The following is a 20,886-nucleotide window of genomic DNA, read 5'->3' as shown; positions in this document are numbered from 1 at the left end:
TGTGGTTGAAAGTTTTTAAGGACATAGACTGAAATTAGTAGAATCTTCAGACAGGCAGTGGCATCTTAGGAGGATGGAAGTTAGCCATTCTGCATAAACCAAGGAGGTGGCATGTGGATACCTAACACTGAGAAGTTACTGGTCTGGGAAAATCATACCTATTAATAGAAACAGTGGTTTCAAGGAGCTGGGGAAAAAGGCAATTTTACAAAATGCCCACTTAGTAATGGGCAAAGGATCTGAATATAGATTTCCTCAAAGAAGATGCACAAATGGCCAAGAAGCACATGAAAGATGTTGAACATCATTAGCAAGATGCACATCCAAACCACAATGAGATGCTACCCACTAGGATGGCTATAACTAAGGGAAAAAAAAGTCAATTCCCTGGTGGTTGAGTGGTTAGGACATGGCACTAACACTGCCCTGGTCCCAGGGTTCAATCCAGGTTGGGGAACTAAGATCTCAAAAGCCGAGTGGTACAGTTAAAAAAAAAAAAAAAGCGATTATTAAATGAAGATTTCCTTTTTTGGAGGGGGGGTCTTATAGCATTTAATTGCTTGGTTTTGAAACTTATGGGTAGACTTACCTCTCTGTTGGTAAAGAAAGTCCCAACAAGATAGAAATGAATTGTTCCCTTTGTATCAGAAGCTGTATAAAAGCAAATCCCTGCTGAGTCAGAAGACATCCTTATTTGGTAAATATCAGCTGTTACAGAGAAACAAAAGTACTGATAAACTCACCAGGAAAATAGCATCACAAGGCTTGGGCCATTCCATTCCTGAGAGATTATTTACACCTGGTATGACAAAGTGAAAGTGTTAGTCACTCAGTTCAGTTCAGTCACTCAGTCGGGTCCGACTCCTTGCGACCCCATGGACTGCAGCACACCAGGCTTCTCTGTCCATCAGCAACTCCCGGAGTAACATGAGTTACTCAAGTTACGCAAACTCATGTCCACTGAGTCAGTGATGCCATCCAACCATCTCATCCTCTGTCGTCCCCTTCTCCTGCCTTCAATCTTTCCCAGAATCAGGGTCTTTTCAAATGAGTCAGCTCTTTGCATCAGGTGGCCAAAATATTGGAGTTTCAGTTTCAACATCTGTCCTTCCAATGAATATTCAGGACTGATTTCCTTTAGGATGGACTGGTTAGATCTCTGCAGTCCAAGGGACTCTCAAGAGTCTTCTCCAACACCACAGTTCAAAAGCACCAATTCTTTGGTGCTCAGCTTTCTTTGAAGTCCAACTCTCATATCCATACATGACTATTGGAAAAACAATAGCCTTGACTAGATGGACCTTTAGGGGTAAAGTAATGTCTCTGCTTTTTAATATGCTGTCTAGGTTGGGCATAACTTTTCTCCCAAGGAGTAAGCGTCTTTTAATTTCAGGGCTGCAATCACCATCTACAGGGATTTTGGAGCCCCTTCAAATAAAGTCTGTCACTGTTTTCACTGTTTCTCCATCTATTTCCCATGAAGTGATGGGACCAGATGCCATGATCTTCGTTTTCTGAATGTTGAGCTTTAAGCCAACTTTTTCACTCTTCTCTTTCACTTTCATCAAGAGCCTCAAGTTCTTCATTTTCTGCCATAACGGTGGTGTCATCAGCATATCTGAGATTATTGATATTTCTCCCAGCAATCTTGATTCCAGCTTGTGCTTCTTCCAGCCCAGCGTTTCTCATTATGCACTCTGCATATATATAAGTTAAATAAGCAGGGTGACAATATACAGCCTTGATGTACTCCTTTCCCAATTTGGAACCAGTCTGTTGTTCCATGTCCAGTTCTAACTGTTGCTTCCTAACCTGCATACAGATTTCTCAAGAGGCAGGTCAGGTGGTCTGGTACTCCCATCTGTTTAAGAATTTTCCACAGTTTATTGAGATCCACACAGTCAAAGGCTTTGGCGTAGTCAATAAAGGAGAAATGGATGTTTTTCTGGAACTCCCTTGCTTTTTCTATGATCCAATGGATGTTGGCAATTTGATCTCTGGTTCCTCTGCCTTTTCTAAATCCAGCTTGAACATCTGGAAGTTCACAGTTCACGTACTGTTGAAGCCTGGCTTGGAGAATTTTGAGCATTACTTTGCTAATGTACGAGATGAGTACAATTGTACTGTAGTTTGAGCACTCTTTAACATTGCCTTTCTTTAGGATTGGAATGAAAACTGACCTTTTCCAGTCCTGTGGCCACTGCTGAGTTTTCCAAATTTGCTGGCATATTGAGTGCAGCACTTTCACAGCATCATCTTTTAGGATTTGAAATAGCTCAGCTGGAATTCCATTGCTCCCACTAGCTTTGTTCATAGTGGTGCTTCCTAAGGCCCACTTGACTTCATATTCCAGGATGTCTGGCTCTAGGTGTGTGAGCACACCATCATGATTATCTGGGTCATGAAGATCTTTTTTATACAGTTCTTCTGTGTATTCTTGCTATCTCTTCTTAATATCTTCTGCTTCTGTTAGGTCCATACCATTTTTGCCCTTTATTGAGCCCATCTTTGCATGAAATGTTCCCTTGGTATTTCTAATTTTCTTGAAGAGATCTCTAGTCTTTCCCATCCTATTGTTTTCCTCTATTTCTTTGCACTGATCACTGAGGAAGGCTTTCTTATCTCTCTTTGCTATTCTTTGGAACTCTGCATTCAGATGGGTATATCTTTCCTTTTCTCCTTTGCTCTTTGCTTCTCTTCTTTTCACAGCTATTTGTAAGGCCTCCTCAAACAGCCATTTTGCTTTTTTGCATTTCTTTTTCTTGGGGATGGTCTTGCTCCCTGCCTCCTGTACAATGTCACAAACCTCCATCCATAGTTCATCAGGCACTCTATCAGATCTAGTCCCTTAAATCTATTTCTCACTTCCACTGTATAATCATTATGGATTTGATTTAGGTCATACTTGAATGGTCTAGTGGTTTTCCCTACTTTCTTCAATTTAAGTCTGAATTTGGCAATAAGGAGTTCATGATCTGAGCCATAGTGCATTCTGTTGGCAAAACTCTATTAGCCTTTGTCCTGCTTCATTCTGTACTCCAAGACCAAATTTGCCTGTTACTCCAGGTGTGTCTTGACTTCCTACTTTTGCATTCCAGTCCCCAGTAATGAAAAGGACATCTTTTTTGGATGTTAGTGCTAGAAGGTCTTGTAGGTCTTCATAGAACCGCTCAACTTCAGCTTCTTCAGCATTACTGGTTGGGGCATAGACTTGGATTACCATGATATTGAATGGTTTGCCTTGGAAATGAACAGAGATCATTCTGTTGTTTTTGAGATTGCATCCAAGTACTGCATTTCAGACTTTTTTGTTAGTCACTCAGTGGTGTCCAACTCTGCAACCCCATGGACTGTAGCCCACCAGGCTCCTCTGTCCATAGAATTCTCCAGGCAAGAATACTGGAGAGGGTAGCCATTCCCTTTTCCAGGGGATCTTCCCCACCTAGGGGTCAAATTCAGGTCTCCTGAATTGCAGGAGGATTCTTTACTGTCTGAGCCTCCAGGGAAGCCCCCTTACCATGAAGAGTGAGATAAAAAGTAACACAAGCTTCAGTTTGGTATTATTGACTGTGTGGATCACAATAAACTGTGGAAAAATCTGAAAGAGATGGGAGTACCAGACCACCTGACCTGCCTCTTTAGAAACCTATATGTAGGTCAGCTTCATTTCTGGTTGTGCTGGGTCTTCGTTGCTGCATGCATTACTCTCTGTTTGCAGTGTGCAGGTTTTCTGTAGTGGCTGCTCTGGTTGTAGAGCACAGGATCTAGGGCACATGGGCTTCAGCAGTTGCAACTCCCAGGCCCTAGAGCACAGGCTCAGTAGTTACTGCACATGGACTTAGTTGCTCTGTGGCATGTAGAACCTTCCCAGACTAGGGATCAAACTCGTCTCTCCTACACGGAGGGGCAGATTTCTGTTTTTTAAACCACTGAATCACCAGGGAAGCCCTAAACTGTCTTTCTTGTTCGGGTAGTTTTGAGTTTTCTGTTACCTGAAACCCAGACATTTTGTAATTTTAAGTACAAATAAACTGGATCAGTCAGCAAGACAATGGCAAAGGCAAGATTCAAAATCAGGTTCTCTTAGACCTAAAATCCAATTATTCCGCACCAGTATGTTAGTAAAGGAGGGGTGAGTCTTTGAGAAGGGAGTGGACCGAAAGTGCTGAGAAAGTTCCATATGTTGTGGAGTATATTCTGATGAGTTATTTAAAGATGCCACACTGCTGACTTTAAGGATGAAGGGGCCACCAGCCAAGGAATCAGTGCCAGTGATTTCTAGAAATTGAAACTTTATACCATAAGACATACTAAATGCAGAAGGGATACAAATTTAATTGTTAAAAATCATAAAAGTACTAGAATAAAATACAGGAGAACCTTTTTCATAATCTTGGGCCTGAGGAAGGTCTTTCTTAGCATGACAGTTTATCCAAGAAATAGAAAAGAAAATAGAATTGAATACATAGAAGTTTTAAAACTCTATATAGCCAAATATACTATAAGCAACTCTAAGAGAAATAACAAACAAATTCCAAAGAATTAATATGTGTAATACATAGACTTGTTCCTATAAATTGATAAAAAAAAATGCAGCCTAATTAAAAATGCGCAAAATACACAAGGAAGCAATTTGAAGAAGACAAAATATCAATAAATGTATAAAAAGATCATTAATTTCCCTATCAGTAGGATGTTTTATTTATTAGATTAGAAATGTTAAAAATAATGAGACTAATATTGAGTATTTATGAACAACATGGAGGAACAAAGAAATATGCACTCACATACACTTTCAGGAGTCATGTAAATTGGTTCATTCTTTTCTGAGGATTATTTAGCAGTAACTATCAAAATTTTAAATATGGACATTCTGTGATCCCATAAGCTTACTTCTAGGAATTCATCTTATGGGGATAATTTGCACAAGTGTTAAATAATGTATGTCCAGTGATTAAAAAAAAAAAAGTAAATAAAACAAATATCCATTAACAGCGGTTGGTTGAATAAATTCAAGAAACTCTAGTATGAAATACTATGCAGCTGTTAAAAATGGCAAATGATGACAGATATATACACATGTATATATATTAATTTTGTACAATATGTATATATATATTTTTGCATTGTCATGGGAAAATATTCACATTATATCAAGTTAAAAAGTTGTTTATAAAATCACATATTTGTGATTATACCAATAAATATTTTAGGCGTGCCATACCATGCTCATCACTTCAGTTGTATCTCTTTGCCACTCCATGGACTGAAGCCCAGCAGACTCCTCTGTCCATGGGATTTTCCCAGCAAGAATACTGGAGTGGGCTGCTATGCCCTCCTCCAAGGGATCTTCCCAACCCAGGAACCCACTCCAGTATTGCCTGGAAAATTCCATCAGAGGAGCCTGGTGGCCTATAGTCCAAGAAGTTGCAAAGAGTTGGACATGACTCTTGACTCTTGACATGACTGATGACTTGGACATGAATGACTAACATTTTCAGTTTTCATAATCTTCATAAGAACAGAAAGGGAGAAACAGCAGAAAACTGAGAGACATTAAAGATCCCAGATGAAGATGCATCTCATTTAGACCACCCCATATCTACCACCACCTGGAGACACTGAAAGGCTGAGAAATAGAGGGGAAGCCAGGGTTTTAGGGTGAAGCCCTTTAAATGATCAGAAGCTGTCCCAGCTGGTGATAAATGGTGCCATCCTCCTTCTAGGAAAATAAAGGAACCAACTCTCTCAATACATAGTGTTAGGGCTCCTCTCTGGGAGGAAGTTACAACTGCTGATGAAGGCTGAATGGAATCCAACAGCAGAATCACCAATCTGTTTCACTCGCAGGCTCTCTAGTCAGCATGAGTTCTCTGATCAGCGAGCTGCATGCTCCAAGAAATGGCTTTTTCAAAATCACCTCAGACATAGACGCCATGCATAGCATTAAGTCTCTGGTGTTCTGCCAGGTGTGATCCCCAGTTGAAATCCTCTCCACATTTGTTACATGCAGAGTGCTTGCCACCCCTGTGAACTTTCTGGTGTTAAATGAGGTGTGAGATCTGGGTATACGTTTTCCCACAGTTCTTACACTTGTAGGGCTTCTCCCCAGTGTGAATCCTCTGGTGTTGAATAAGGTGGATGCTCTGGTTGAAGGCTTTCCTGCATTCCTTACAGGCATAGGGCTTCTCACCAGTGTGAATCCTCTGGTGTTGAGTGAGGGATGAGCTGTGACTGAACGTTTTCTCACACTCCTTACACTTATAGGGTTTCTCGCCCGTGTGGATCTTCTGATGCTCGATAAGATGGGTGCTCCGGCTAAAGGCTTTCCCACACTCACAGCACTCATAAGGTTTCTCTCCAGTGTGAATCCTCTGGTGCTGAATGAGATGGGAGATCTGGGTGTATGCCTTCCTGCAAACTTTACACTCATAGGGCTTCTCCCCAGTGTGAATTCGCTGGTGGCGTGTAAGCGAGGAGTTCTGGCTGAAGGTTTTCCCGCATTTGTTACACCTGTAGGGCTTTTCACCAGTGTGAATTGTCTGGTGTTGAGTAAAGGAGGAGGTGTGACCAAAAGCCTTTCCACACTCATTACATATATAGGGTTTCTCCCCTATGTGAATACTCTGGTGCCTCATGAGGTGGGAGATCTGGGTGTAAGCCTTCCCGCAATCGTGACACTCATAGGGCTTCTCACCAGTATGAATTCTCTGATGCTGAATCAGCGATGAACTGTGGCTGAAGGCTTTGCCACACTCAGGGCACTCATAAGGTTTCTCTCCAGTGTGAACTCGCTGGTGCTGTGTCAGAGATGAGTTGTGGCTGAAAGTCTTCCCGCACTCGTTACACTTGTAGGGCTTCTCTCCTGTGTGGATTTTCTGGTGGCGGGTGAGGTGGGACACCTGGGAGTAGAACTTCCCACACTGGTGGCATTTATAGGGCTTCTCCCCTGTGTGGCATCGCTGGTGCTTGATGAGGGAGGAACTCTGGGTGAAGGCTTTCCCGCACTCCTTGCATTTGTAGGGTTTTTCTCCAGTGTGGATCCTCTGGTGCTCGGTGAGTGATGAGCTCTGGGTAAAGGTCTTGCCGCACTCGTTGCAGGCGTAGGGCTTCTCTCCTGTGTGGATCATGTGGTGCTGGATGAAATACGAGCTGTTGCTGAATGCCTTTCCGCAATCATTACACTTGTAGGGCTTCTCTCCAGTGTGAATTCTCTGGTGTAGAATGCAGTCAGAATGGTAGACGAAGGCTTTCCCACATTCCATGCAGTTAAATGGTTTCTTCTCTACAAGGGTCCTTTGGCATTTGAGGCTCTTTCTTGACCCAGTCCACTTCTGAGGCCTCTCTCCCCCAGGCGCTCTTTGCTTCCTGATGAAGGCTGAGGTCCTCTTGAAGCTTCTCCTAAGCTCATTGCAGCCAAGGCCCCTCTCCCCATGGGTATCTTCCTTGGGAGTAGCGAACAACCATCTCAAACACCTCTCCTGCTTGCCCTGGTCTTCCAGCTGACAGCCACGCGTCCAGGACTCCCCCAGCTTGGCGTCTCCAAGCACTGCCCTTAAAATTCCCTCCATCTTTGCCATTGGGGAAGCCACCTCTTCAGAAATATTCTTTTTTAGAAGCATCTCCTGATTAGTTGCAGAGCTTGTCTCCAAGTCTGAAAGAAATGGAAAATATCAACTTCATCTGTCCCAGGACAAAAGAAGCTGATTATTTAGATATGGCATTGTAATCTCAAAAAGACTTCCAAGTTCATATTGCTAGTTCAAAAGGCATGAGGTAGACTCATGTTGTGACACAGAAGGATGGACTCAGTATACTCTAAACACACAAAAAATTGAGTGGCAAAGCAGTTTATGTGCATAGTCATTTCTTAGCCATAATATTTAACACATTTTCACAAATCAATAAGAAAAAGAGAAATAGTCTAATGAAATAGTGAAGCAGGAATGTGAACAGGCATTCTACAGAAAAACAAGTGGCTGATATATTGTAAAAAGATGCTCAACATTAGTGGTAGTCTAAAAAGTCAAGTTGCTGCTGCTGCTGCTGCTGCTGGTAAGTCACTTTAGTCGTGTCTGACTCTGTACAACCCCACAGATGGCAGCCCACCAGGCTCTGCCGTCCCTGGGATTCTCCAGGCAAGAACACTGGAGTGGGTTGCCATTTCCTTCTCCAATGCATGAAAGTGAAAAGTGAAAGTGAAGTCGCTCGGTTGTGTCCGACTCTTAGCGACCCCATGGACTACAGCCTACCAGGCTCGTCCGTCCATGGGATTTTCCAGGCAAGAGTACTGGAGTGGGTTGCCATTGCCTTCTACGAAAAAGTCAAGTTACTCAGATGCCATTTGATACTTTTTAGATTGGAAAATATTAAAAAATATTCAGTGCTGGCAAATGAGGATGGTAGGAGCATTCTCATACCATCGCTGTAAAGAGTTAACACAGAAAGTCCACTGTACTCAGTTTTTATCTATCTCTGTAACCATGGCAACGACACTTGGCTAAGCTCTGAGCACTGAACTCCTGGGATGTTTACATAGCTACAAATTAATTATCTTTTTTGAAAGGTAAAAAATACCTTTCAAAATTTGGTGTGCTCGAAACCATGGGTCAAGATGTGCTAGGCTGTCAGCACTGTTCACTGTACGTGGAGGATTCATGATGTCCACCTGGCACCTGGTTTGTGGACCTCAACCTCACCATGGCTGGTTGTGTAGCAGGTATATGCTAATGTTGGGCTTCTCAGGTGGTGCCAGTGGTAAAGAACACACCTGCCAATGCAAGAGATGTAAGAGACACAGGTTTGATCCCTGGGTTGGGAAGATTCCCTGGGGGAGGGCACAGCAACCCACTCCAGTACCCTTGCCTGGAGAATCCCATGGACAGAGGAGACTGCTGGGCTACAATCCATAGAGTTGCAAAGAGTCAGACGTGGGCTGAAGCAACTTAGCATGCACACACATAGGCTAATGTTAGAGCATCTTTTCATGTGTTTGTTGAGCATTTGTGTGTCTTTGAAGAAAATGGCTATTGAGATCCTTGGCCCACTTTTTTCCTTGTATTTATTTATTTGGCTGCACCGGGTCTTAGCTGCAGCGCTCAGGATCTTTAACTGCAGCATGCAAACTCTTAGTTGTGGCACGTGAGATCTAGTTTCCTGATCAAGGAGGGAAGCTAGCCCATGCACTGGGAGTGTGGTGTCTTAGCCACTGGACCACCAGGGAAGCCATCCTATTTTTAACGAGATTGTCTTTTTATTATTGAGTTGTATGAATTATCAGCTGCTTGCCAGACATATAATTTACAAAATTTGTCTTGTGTTCTGTGGGTTGCCTTTTCTTTGCAGTGTCTTTGAAGCAAAAAAATTTAAATTTTGATGTCATCTGATTTATTTTTTCTTTCGCCGCTTGTTCCTTTGATGTCATATCTAAGAAACCAATGCCTAATCCAATGACATCATGATTATTTTCAAAATCCCACACTGCATTTAGTTGTTATATCTCTGGAGGTGATCCCACCACCATCCACCCATTTGGTGATTTTTCTGGAAGGATTTACATGACTCAACAAGTTGAACGCCCAGTTAAAGTTTCTACAGCAAAGTATATAACAAATATGTGTATGGGTAAAGGGCTTCCCAGGTGGCGCTAGTGGTGAAGAACCTGCCTGCTAATGCAGGAGACCTTAGAGACATGGGTTTGACCCCTGGGCCGGGAAGATCCCCTGGAGGAGGGCACAGCAATCCATGCCAGTATTCTTTCCTGGAGAATCCCATGGATTCTCCTACAGGAGCCAGGTAGGCTAGAGTCCATGGGGTTGCAAAGAGTCGGACATAACTGAAGTGACTTAGCACGCAAAGGCTAGAGAGATCACATGTGGGCTTCTGAGTCATCCTCTCTGCAAGAGTCACGTGAATGTGCTTTTCTCTACTGATGTGAACTTCAAAGACATATGGGAGATGATCTCATCCATGGAAACCCACTTGAGTCTCAAGAGTCCAGAGTTCTCTTAGTCCTCATAAGAAACTCAGTGAAGTGGGTACTGTTAGTATCCCACTTTACATATAAGCACCCAGAGCTTAAGTCACTTGCCCACAGTCACATGGCCTGTCAGTGGCAGAGCTCAGATTCGAACTCAGAGAGTCTGGCTCTAGGGCCCACAGTCTCACTGCCGCGTGAACCAGTGCAGTAATAGTAGCTCAAGCAAGCAGCCGTGAAAGCACCAAGAAGGGGCAGGTCACTCAGCCTGGAAGTCAGGGAAGGCCTCCTGGAAGAGGAGACCTGTATCCTTGAGGAACATGAAAGGGGTTTGCCAGGCAGACAAAGCAGGGAAGGGTGTTCCAGGCAGAGGGAACAGCATATGAAAAGACCCAAAGTGGGAACACATGTTCAAGTTCAGGGAGGGACAGGGGCTTTGGTGAGTGAGGTAGGGTGTAGGGTATCACCACAGGTGGATGGTGATGAGAGATGAGGCCAGAGACAGAACAGGCTGGACCATGTAGGGCCTCGAGTACCAGGTTTGGGCTAGGACTCTGACTCAGGGCACTGGGGAGTCACAGGAGGGCTGTGGGCAGGGGAGGGATGGGCTCTGGGGCTGTTTGTGAGATGAACCATAGGGTGTAAGACTAGAAGCTGGGAGGCCAGGGAGGAGGCTGGGGTGAGGGTCCAGGTAAGGGTCGCTGAGGCCTTGAGCCAGTGCTGTGGGAGAGGGGGAGCAGAACTGGGCAAAGAGAAGGGGCAGGAGGGATAGGACTGGAGCCTGATGTGATGATTGAAGGGGAGGGAGGGGGCAAGTCCTGGTCCCACAACAGGACGGACAGTGATGGAAACAGAGATGCTTCTGTTCCCTCCTCTGATGAGGTTGTGGGCTAGTAGGGGCAGAAATCTGCCTTCTTCCTGTCTCCTAACATGTCAGGCCAGGCACCACTTCTGGGTACCACAATGATAACCACTGGAGCCTAGTCTGAGCATGGGGTTTCCTGGGTGAGAAGCTCCAGGCTGCCCTCTACATGTTAACTCACTTATTCTTCCCAATTCCAGGTACTATCATTGATCCCATTTTGCAGATGAGGAAACTGAGGTACACAAGGGCTAAATGACTTGCCTGAAGGTCACAGGGCCAGGAAGTAGTGGAGTTTGGATTCAAATCCAGGGCCCGCAGTGACAGCCTGTATATTACATTCCCTCACTCTTGAATAACCATCACTGATCACAACAGATGGGGTGGGAAGATGTCTCACACCTGCTAGACACACTTACCCACCTGGACAGGTAACTTGCTGGGTTTCTCTCCTCTCCGTCCTGGGCTCTTCCCCTCGCTCCAGGCGGGAGATCACATCGGGTTTGGCCCCAGGAAACCCTGCTCCTGGAAAAGACACAAGACTTGGCCATGGAGGCCATGGTTACAGGGAGGCTTCAGGGCTGGGCTCCAGGCCCTGGGTCTACAGAGGAGATGCATACGTTGGATGCCTAATGATTGGATGATCTAATGGCCAACACAAAACTTAATTACTGAGTGCCTACTCCATTCCAGAGAGAGCCTGAGCCCCGACGTCACTGTTTAAGCTTCCAGCTCTGTGTTCAAGTTGAATGCAAAATACACACCACATTCTGAAGACTTGACATGGAGAAAAAAGAAAATGATCTCATTAATAATTAATTGGGTGTTATGATGTCAGCATATGCCCACATGATCATACTTTGGCTAGATTGGGTGTCACAAAACAGATAACTAAAATTCATCTCATCTGATTTTTTTTTTTTTCAGACCTGCTGTCTTTGGGTTTCCCAGGTGGCTCAGTTGTAAAGAATCTTCCTGCCAATGCAGGAGATGCTGGTTTGATTCCTGAGTGGGGACATTCCTGGAGAAGGAAATGGCACACCACTCCAGTATTCTTGCCTGGATAATCCCATGGACAGAGGAGCCTGGTGGGCTATAGTCCATGGAGTCACAAAGAGTTGAACATAGCAACTAAACAAACAATTCCTCTCTTCCTGCAGTGGGGGGAAGTGAGTCCCCAGGGACCTCAGCACGTGACCTGATTTGGAACAAGGGGCTTTGCAGATGTAACTAATTAAGATGAGGTCCTAATGGATTAGGGTGGACCCTAATTCTAGTGACTTCGGTCCTTATAAGAATAGAGACACACAGACACATTGGGAGGGAAAAAGGCCAGGTGAAGATAGAGGCAGAGATTGGGGTAATGCGGGTACAGGGCAAATGAAACAGATGTTTCATTCTATGAAACAAACAGACTCATAGACATAGAGAACAGATTTGTGGTTGCCAAGGGTTGAGGGGGGGCGGGAGGGAAGGAATGGGAGTTTGGGATTAGCAGATGCAAACTATTACATATAGAATGGATAAACAACAAGGTCCTATTGTATAGCACAGGGAACTCTATTCAACATCCTGTGACAAACCAAAACGGAAAAGAATGTGAAAAAGGATATATATATGTATAACTGAGTCACTTTGGTGCATAGCAGAAATTAACATTGTAAATCAACTATATTAAAATAAAATTTTTTTAAAAAGAAGCAGAAGGCAGGGGCACTGGCTGAAGGGTCGGTGGGACAGGCAGAAGACTCGGGGCCTGGGTATGCTGGGATTCTGGGAGAAGCCATTGGAGAGACAGATGAATGGGCCACCCAGCAAGGGCCCGGGAGAGGAGCAGAGAGGACCCCAGTGAAGGAATGCCCACAGTTAAGCAGTGGGTGGGCATAGAGGCCATGAGAGGACGGCAGGAGGCAGAGCCTCACCCAAAGAGAGAAGGTTCTGGTAGTTCTCCAGCATCACGTCCCGATACAGCTCCCTCTGGCCAGGCCCCAGGCGGCCCCACTCCTCCAGGGTGAAGTCCACGGCCACGTCTTTGAAGGTCACTGATTCCTGCCAGGGCCAATATTACATCACAGAGGGGCATGTCTTTCTAGAATCCTGGGGTGGGACAAGTCATGGGTCAAGAGCCTACCACTTGCTCTCTGGCCTGAAATTCTGACTCGGCAGATTAGGGTGGCAAAAACCCGAACGAACTTTTTGGCCAACCGTATAGAACACGGTCCCCCCTCCCCCCCGTCTTTACCGCCATCTGGTGGAAAGTTGTTATACTACACCAATTATTTCTAGCATATGACAGTTGACTGCCATCTGCGTGTAAATTGCTATAATAAATATATCGATGTATGAGGGAGGATATGCAAATCATGCCATTGAGAGGAGGTGCCTTTGTGTAGTGCGTAACCTGCACACCTGTACATGACAACCCTGAGAAACACTTAAAAAACTACCAAGTCATTGTGTGCCAGAGCTATTCCTAAGTCACACTCCATCCTAGACTCCTACTCGGATCCCAACCCTCACTCCTGACTCCAATAATAAGGCTCAGGGGTGAAGCAAAGCCATCACTACCCACTTCACCTGGTAACCAAAAGACTGCTGAGCGTTAGATGACTGATTTTTAGACCTCATCTAACACCCTACCCAGTTCAGAGCATCCTGTGACCCACCCCGCACCTCCCAGTTTCAGAGAAATCCCATCATTGTATCTCTCCCAGTACTGAGAGAGGCAGGTCTTGAGGGCACACACACAGGCAGGGAGGCCCTCTAGGGCCCACAAAGTTATCTCCAGGAAGAGGGAGCCCAGACTCACCTGGCCCTTGCTCGTCAGGGTCCTGATGGCCATTGCAGGGTCCCAGGAATGCATCTCCAAAAGGAAGGACCAGGCCTGAGTCCACAAAGCTACTAGAGGAAGACAGAACAGAGAGGGTGTCAGTTCTGGCTTGGACAGACACTTTGTCAAAGACGCCTCGTGATAGAGGGGCCCCTGCTCTCCTGAGAGCCAAAGCAGAGGCTCAGGACAGGCTGCCTGAGGCCTCCATTCTGTAACCATCACCATTCACAATCAAGGGGTTCAGCCCACTGCACCCAAACAACAGCTCTCAGAGAAGTAGCTACAGTTATCCCCAGGTGAGGAAATCCAAGCCCAAGAGGCCAAGGTCATTGCTCAAGGTCACAGAAAGATCAAGTGTTGGAGGGAGAATCAAATCCAGAAGTCTGCTCACAGAGCTAATTCTTTTTTACAGATTTGCTGTGTTGGGTCTTAGTGGCATCTTGTGAGATCTTTCACTGTGGCACACGGACTCTTTGGTTGTGGCCCAACAGCTCAGTAGTTGTGGCATGCGGGCTTAGTTCCTCCACGGCATGTGAGATCTTAGTTCCCAGACCAGGGATCAAACCCGTGTCCCCTCCACTGCAAGGCGGATTCTTAACCTCTGGACCACCAGGGAAATCCCAACAACCCCTCCTTTTTGTCTTACAATTTTTATTTATCTTTTAAAAATTTTTTAATATTGGAGTAGAGTTGATTTGCAGTGCTGTGTCCGTTTCAGGTGTACAGCAAAGTGATTCACTTACACACACATATATATGTCCATTCTTTTTTTTTTTAGGTTATTTTCTCTTACAGGTTATCCCAGAATATTGAGTAGACTTCCTTGTGCTCTACTGTAGGTCCTTGTTGGTTATCTATCTTATACATAGAAGTGTCTTATAATTTTTAAATTGTAGTAAAACACATAGAAAATATACCATTTTAACCATTTGAATATATACAACTTGGTGGCAGTCACAATGCAGTCACAATGGTGTGCCACCGTCAGCGCTATCTAGTTCCAGGACACGTTCATCATCGCCCTGCAGGGAAACCTTGTGCTATTAACCAGTCGCCCTTGACTCTCTCTTCTCCCGTGCCAGCCTCCCCTACCCCCCATAATCGCTCATCTTTCTGTCTCAATGCATTTGCCTATTCTGGACATGTCACATAAATGGAGCCATCCACATATGACCTTTTGTGTCTGGCTTCTTTCACTCAGCACAGTGTGTTCAAACCTCATCCATGTTACAGCACACAATCAGTGCCTCATTCCTATTTCATTTTTAATTGGAGGATAATTACAATATTGTGATGGTTTCCCTTTTAAAAATTTTTTGCATTTGGACCATTTTTAAAGTCTTTATTGAATTTATTACAGTATCGCTTCTGTTTTATACTTGGTTTTTGGCCCCGAGGCATGTGGGATCTCAGCTCCCAGACCCCTGGCTTGAACCCGCGCCTCCTGCATCAGAAGGTGAAGTCCTAACCACTAGACTGCCTGGGAAGTCCCTCCTCATTCCTTTTAATGGCTGAGTAATATTCCATTGTATGGATGGACCTTACATTTTGCAGAGCTCCTTTTACCTGTCCCAAAATCCTGCTTCAGGATCCTGGACTCCTGCTTAAGATGTCATTTAAAGAAAGACTGCAGCTACTGAAACCAAGTTAAAGAATCCTCTACATAGAGAAGTTGGTGTTCAGGGACTTTCTTGGTGGTTCAGTTGTTAGGACTTGACACTTCCACTGCATGGGCTATGGATCTGATCCCTAATCAGGGAACTAGGATCCCATATGTTGCGTGGCACGGCCAAAAGAAAAAAGAAAGAGAGACAGAGAAGCTGGTGCTCAGACTGTGGTCCCCTTCATTCATTGATCAAACATGCTCTGTGCCCCATGTGAGTAACAGGATCCACTTAGGGTTTTAAGGGCAGAGAGATGAGTAAGCTGTGATTCTGCCCTGGAGGGACTTTCTGCCTGTGGGGAAAATAGGTGTGAGCAATAGACCAGGTGGTGGGCTGAATAATGGTCTCCAAACATATCTCCAGGATGAACTTTTAAAAAATATTTATTTATTTGGCTGCACTGGGTCTCAGTTGCGGCATGTGGACCCTTAGTTGCAGTATGTGAGATCTAGTTCCCCAACCAGGGATCAAACTTGGGCCCCCTGCGTTGGAAGATCAGAGTCTTAGCCACTAGATCACCAGAGAAGACCTAAGATGAACTTCTTCTTTTTTTTTAAACAGGATTTTAAAGATTTTTTTTTATGTGGACCATTTTAAAAAGTCTTTATGGAATTTGCCATAATACTGTTTCTGTTTCATGTTTTGGTCTTTTGGCTACGAGACATGTGGGATCTTAGCTGCCTGACCAGGTTGATCAAACCCACATCTCCCACATTGGAAGATGAAGTCTCAACCACCGGACCGTCAGGAAAGTCCCCCAGGATGAACTTTTGATGTGAGTAAGTCACGCATCTTGAGAAGGGAAGGCCATCCTGGATTATCTGGTTGGACCCTAAGCATGATCACAAGGGTTCCTATAGGAGGGAGGCAGAGGTCGATCTGACACGGAGGAGAAGGCGGTGGGACAGATGTAAAGAGGAGTGGAGTCAGAGAGACAAGGCACCATGCTTTGAAGCTGGAGGAAGGGGCCACTAGCCGAGGGATGCAGGCAGCCCCCGGAAGCTGGAAAAGGCAAGGAGATGGATTCTCCCCTGGAGACTCGGGCGGGGGGAGGCATGGCTCTGCTGACATCTTGATAGAAGCCCACTGAAACCGAGTTCAGACTTCTGGCCTCCAGAACTGTAGGAGAACACTACAGCTCTGTTGTTTTAAGCCAGTAAGTTTCTGGTAATTTGTTACAGCAGAAATGGGAAACTAACACAGTCCAGAAATAGACTCAGAGCCTCACAGGTGGCGAACAGCCACACGTACACACTTGGCTCCACAGGAACGCATGCACCTGAGGCCTGAAACCAGTGGGTGGGATTTTCATGAAGGTCTTACACAGTCTTAACTCTCTCCTCACAAGTCACTCATTACTGCAGAGTTTCCCCTTATCCACAATTTCGCTTTCTGTGATTTCAGTTACCTGAGGTCAAGTGTGGTCCAAAAACAGAGTGGAATATTCCATAAAGAAACAATTCATCAGTCTTAAATCACACACCATTCTGAGTATTGTGCAGTCCTGCTTTGTCCCACCTGGTGTGAATCATCTCCTTGTCCAGTGCATCCTGTCAGGTGTTCAGTCACTCAGTCATGTCTTAACTCTTTTGCGACTGCATGGACTGTAGCCCACCAGCCTCCTCTGTCCATGGGATTCTCCAAGCAAAAGTATTGGAATGGGTTGCTACTTCCTACTCCAGGAGATCTTTCTGACCCAGGGATCGAACCCATGTCTCCTGTGCTAGCAGGTGGATTCTTTACCACTGAGCCACCTGGGAAGCTCCATCCCGTGTGATAGCCACTTAGTTGTCTTGATTGACTCTTGAAGTATCACACTGCCTGTGTTCAAGTAGCCCTTATTTTCCTTAATAATGGCCCCAAAGCTGAAGAGTAGTCATGCTGATGCTGGCCACTTGAATACGCCAAAAAGAAGCTTGAAGTGAAAAGGTGAAAGTTTTCAACTTAATAAGGAAAGAAGAAAAAATCATGCTGCGGTTGCTAAGACCTACAGTAAGAATTAATCTTCTAACCGTGAAATTGTGAAGAAAGAAAAAGAAATTCAGGACTTCTTTGGCATCCAGTAGTTAGGACAATTCACTGCCATGGCCCTGGGTTCAATCCCTAGTCAAGGATTATCTTGCAAGTCACGTGGCACAGCCAAAAAAAAAAAAAATTCAACCTGCAAAGTTAGTCACAGTGCCTAAGTGCTTAGTTAAGATGCAAGAGGCATTAAATTTGTACAATGATATTTTTTGAGAGATGACATTCATAAAATTTTTATTACAGTGTATTGTTATAATATACTATTTTATTATTTTTAATTTCTTACTGTGCCTAATTTATCAATAAAACTTTATCATAGGTACAAATGCTTAGAAGAAAACATGGTGTGAAAATTAATAAAGGGGAACCTCATTTAAAGTGGGGCTTCCCTGGAGGTTCAGATGGTAAAGAATCTGCCGGTAATGCAGGAGACGCAGGTTCATTCTCTGGGTCAGGAAGATCCCCTGGAGAAGGGAATGGCTACCCACTCCAGTTTTCTTGCCTGGAGAATTCCAAGGACAGAGGAGACTGACAGGCTACAGTTGCAAAGAATTGGACATGACTTAGCGACTGACATGCATAAAACTGGAAAAGATGTACACTGCATCTCCTCCTTCAAGAAATTACTGCAGCAACTAGGCCAATGAGAAACCATAATCGCCTGGAACTCTCACTTTTCTCCAATGGACTTTTGTTAGAAACAACTCTTCCCGAATTCCTTGTTTTGTTTTTTCTTTATAAAATAAAGTTCCTCTCTCATTTGTTGGACTTCCCATGGCTTTTGCTCTAACCTTCTGTTCCAGAATTACAATTCTCTGTTATTCCTGAATAAGCCCATTTTGCTGGTAAAATAACTGGTTGTTTTATTCTTTAGTTAACAATGGCATATAGAGGGTTCAGTACTTTCCGAGATTTCAGCCATCCATTGGGGATCTTGGAATGTATCCTCCAAGGGGAAGGGGATCTACTGTAATTATAAAATGAAGATAATTTTTAAGCGGAGAAACTTGGCAGACACCACATTAGCCAAATGATCAAGACCAATGTGACTGATGATGGCCAAGCTGACATCACAGGCTGCTGGTCTGTTAAGGACACAGCATCATTCCTAAGGTATTCCTGCCAAAAGCATGTGACCTAAATCTAATCACGAGGGAACTTCAACATGTCTAAACTGAGGGACCATAGGAGAAGCACACAGTCTGTTATATATTCAGGATTGCCGAGATGAATGAAGGTCAAAAAAAGACTGAACTGTTACAGGTTAACGGAGACTAAACAGGAGCACGAATGCAGTGCATGATATGGGATTTTTCTTTTGCCGTTTAGGACATTAGGACAATTATCAAAATCTAAGGAAAGCTTGCAGAATAGCTAATCAATAGTATTGTATGGATGTTCACTCCTCGTGTGATCGTGATGCAATGGTTTTGGAGTAAACTGAAACTTTGTTTTTAGAAAAAACACAGAGACTTATGGGGGCCGGGGGCACACAGAGACAGAGAGAAGGGGGCAGACTCAGAGATAAAGAAGCAGAGACCTAGGGAGAGAGGGGGACAGAATGGGGATTAGGGTGATGGTGGGAGATTAGAGAGGGAAGATGAGACCCAAAGAGAGGGCAACAGACGCTCAGTATCAGGACAGGCACCGAGGGCGTGACCGTGCAGAGTAGGCTAGGGCTTTGGGGCTAGACATCCCTGGGCGTGAGCCCAGGTTGACCACTCATCAGCACTGGGTTCTGGGAGAAGCCACGGAATCTCCTTGGCTTCTTTCTTCACCTGCCAAGTGAAGAACTGGTACATTGTCCTTTTTAAGAAATCGCAACATTTCCGCACTCGGATAGACTGCTCGAAAACAGCAGGCGCCCAATTGCTGCGCGCTGAGTGGAAGGCTGTCGGCTCTGGGGCCGCCTCGCGAGCGGCAGGAGGGGGCGGGGCGTTGCCTACAGCGCCCTTCCCCTCCCACCCAAGCGGACTCTGGCCCGCCCCCTACGTGCTTGCCTGCCTGCTTGGGCCAGCCCACACCCAGCTGCTACCTCTCGGATCCGCCAGGTCGGAACTCACCTGGGCGCCCCTGGGTGGTGCACGGCGGCCAGGCCTTCCCGCCCTCCTTCGAGCCCCGGAGAGCGCCTGCGCGGTACCACAAGTCCCGGTACTTTAAACTCGGTTTCGCAAACTGGACCACATTTCCCGGAAACCATTGCGGCTCACGCTCCTCCAGGCCTCGGGTCTCTGAGAGCGCGGGAATGCTGGGAAATGGAGTCCAGAAATAGAAGGTCGGGAGAGAGAACAGGTGTAAATAGCTGCTTTGCAGCTCGTGAAATCATGGCATTTGGGAAATGCATGGCTCTGCTGGCACAGTGAGTGTTCCTATTATAGCCAGAGTCTTTCACTGTCCTCCACAGAAAGCGACGTCATAGGCAAGTTAACCCATCTAACTGAAATATCTCCTACTAAAGCAAAAGTCTTCAAGACACCAACTAACACTGCTGGTGAATGAATCGAGCCTGTTACTTAATTGTTCAATTTTCCTGGGCAACCGCCTTCCAGTTTGATTCAGTATCACTGCAGATGGGAGATTAAAAAATATCCTCTGCGTTGGGTTGTGAAGTTTGAATAGGTTGATATAAGTAATGCCAGTAGAATATGTGATGTAGATGGAAAACACCATCTATGTCAAGTTATTAATAGTTCCCATCTCTTGATCTTTGTATTTTCTGTTCCCTCTGCCCACAATATCCTTTCTCTTCTACTTTTGGAAAATTCCTACTTTTCTTGCAGGAAAAGCTCTTACAACCTCCTGTAGGAAACTTTCCTCTATTTCTATAAGTGAAAGTGGGATCACACTGCTTGCTTCTCAAAAGCCAATAAAGAGACTAGGCTGGTGGAGACGAAAATGTGCTTTATTTTGGATGCTGGCAACTTGGGGGGAACTCTGCATTCAAATGGGGGTATATCTTTCCTTTCCTCCTTTGCTTTTTGCTTCTCTTTTTTTCAAAGCTATTTGTAAGGCCTCCTCAGATAGCCATTTTGCTTTTTTTGCATTTCTTTTTCTTGGGGATGGTCTTGATCCCTGCCTCCTGTACAATGTCACTAACTTCCATCCATAGTTCATCAGGCACTCTATCAGATCTAGTCCCTTAAATCTATTTCTCACTTCCACTGTATAATCATAAGGGATTTGATTTAGGTCATACATGAATGGTCTAGTGGTTTCCCCCACTTTCTTCAATTTAAGTCTGAATTTGACAATAAGGAGTTCATGATCTGAGCCACAGTCAGCTCCTGGTCTTGTTTTTGCTGACGGTATAGAGCTTCTCCATCTTTGGCTGCAAAGAATATAATCAATCTGATTTTGGTGTTGGTCATCTGGTGATGTCCACGTGTAGAATCTTCTGTGTTGTTGGAAGAGGGTATTTGCTATGACCAGTGAGTTCTCTTGGCAAAATCTATTAGCCTTTGCCCTGCTTCATTCTGTACTCCAAGATAAAATTTGCCTGTTACTCCAGATGTTTCTTGACTTCCTACTT

The 20,886-nt window shown here is 44.8% G+C and overlaps 1 protein-coding gene across 2 annotated transcripts; it reads right to left on the bottom strand.

Annotated features, from left to right (window-relative positions):
- Nucleotides 1-4,311: 4,311 nt before the first annotated feature.
- On the bottom strand, nucleotides 4,312-20,266 carry LOC113876164 (zinc finger protein 883-like). 2 transcript variants are annotated; one of them, XM_027515062.1, is made up of 5 exons: nucleotides 19,421-20,266; nucleotides 13,648-13,739; nucleotides 12,761-12,887; nucleotides 11,262-11,363; nucleotides 4,312-7,654 (listed from the first exon to the last, which is right to left on the bottom strand). In XM_027515062.1, the coding sequence occupies exons 2-5, from the start codon at nucleotides 13,699-13,701 to the stop codon at nucleotides 6,045-6,047; spliced, it is 1,893 nt and encodes a 630-aa protein (XP_027370863.1). In that variant the 5' UTR covers nucleotides 13,702-13,739; nucleotides 19,421-20,266; the 3' UTR covers nucleotides 4,312-6,044. The 2 variants fall into 2 exon arrangements, with proteins under 2 accessions (XP_027370863.1, XP_027370862.1); XM_027515061.1 differs by lacking the exon at nucleotides 19,421-20,266 and having other exon boundaries at nucleotides 5,949-7,654; nucleotides 13,648-13,895.
- Nucleotides 20,267-20,886: the final 620 nt, after the last annotated feature.

Source organism: Bos indicus x Bos taurus, chromosome 18, assembly GCF_003369695.1.
Source record: "Bos indicus x Bos taurus breed Angus x Brahman F1 hybrid chromosome 18, Bos_hybrid_MaternalHap_v2.0, whole genome shotgun sequence".
Classification (NCBI taxonomy): domain Eukaryota; kingdom Metazoa; phylum Chordata; class Mammalia; order Artiodactyla; family Bovidae; genus Bos; species Bos indicus x Bos taurus.
Note: the sequence above shows the minus strand (reverse complement) of the source record. Positions and strands in the feature narration are given on the sequence as shown.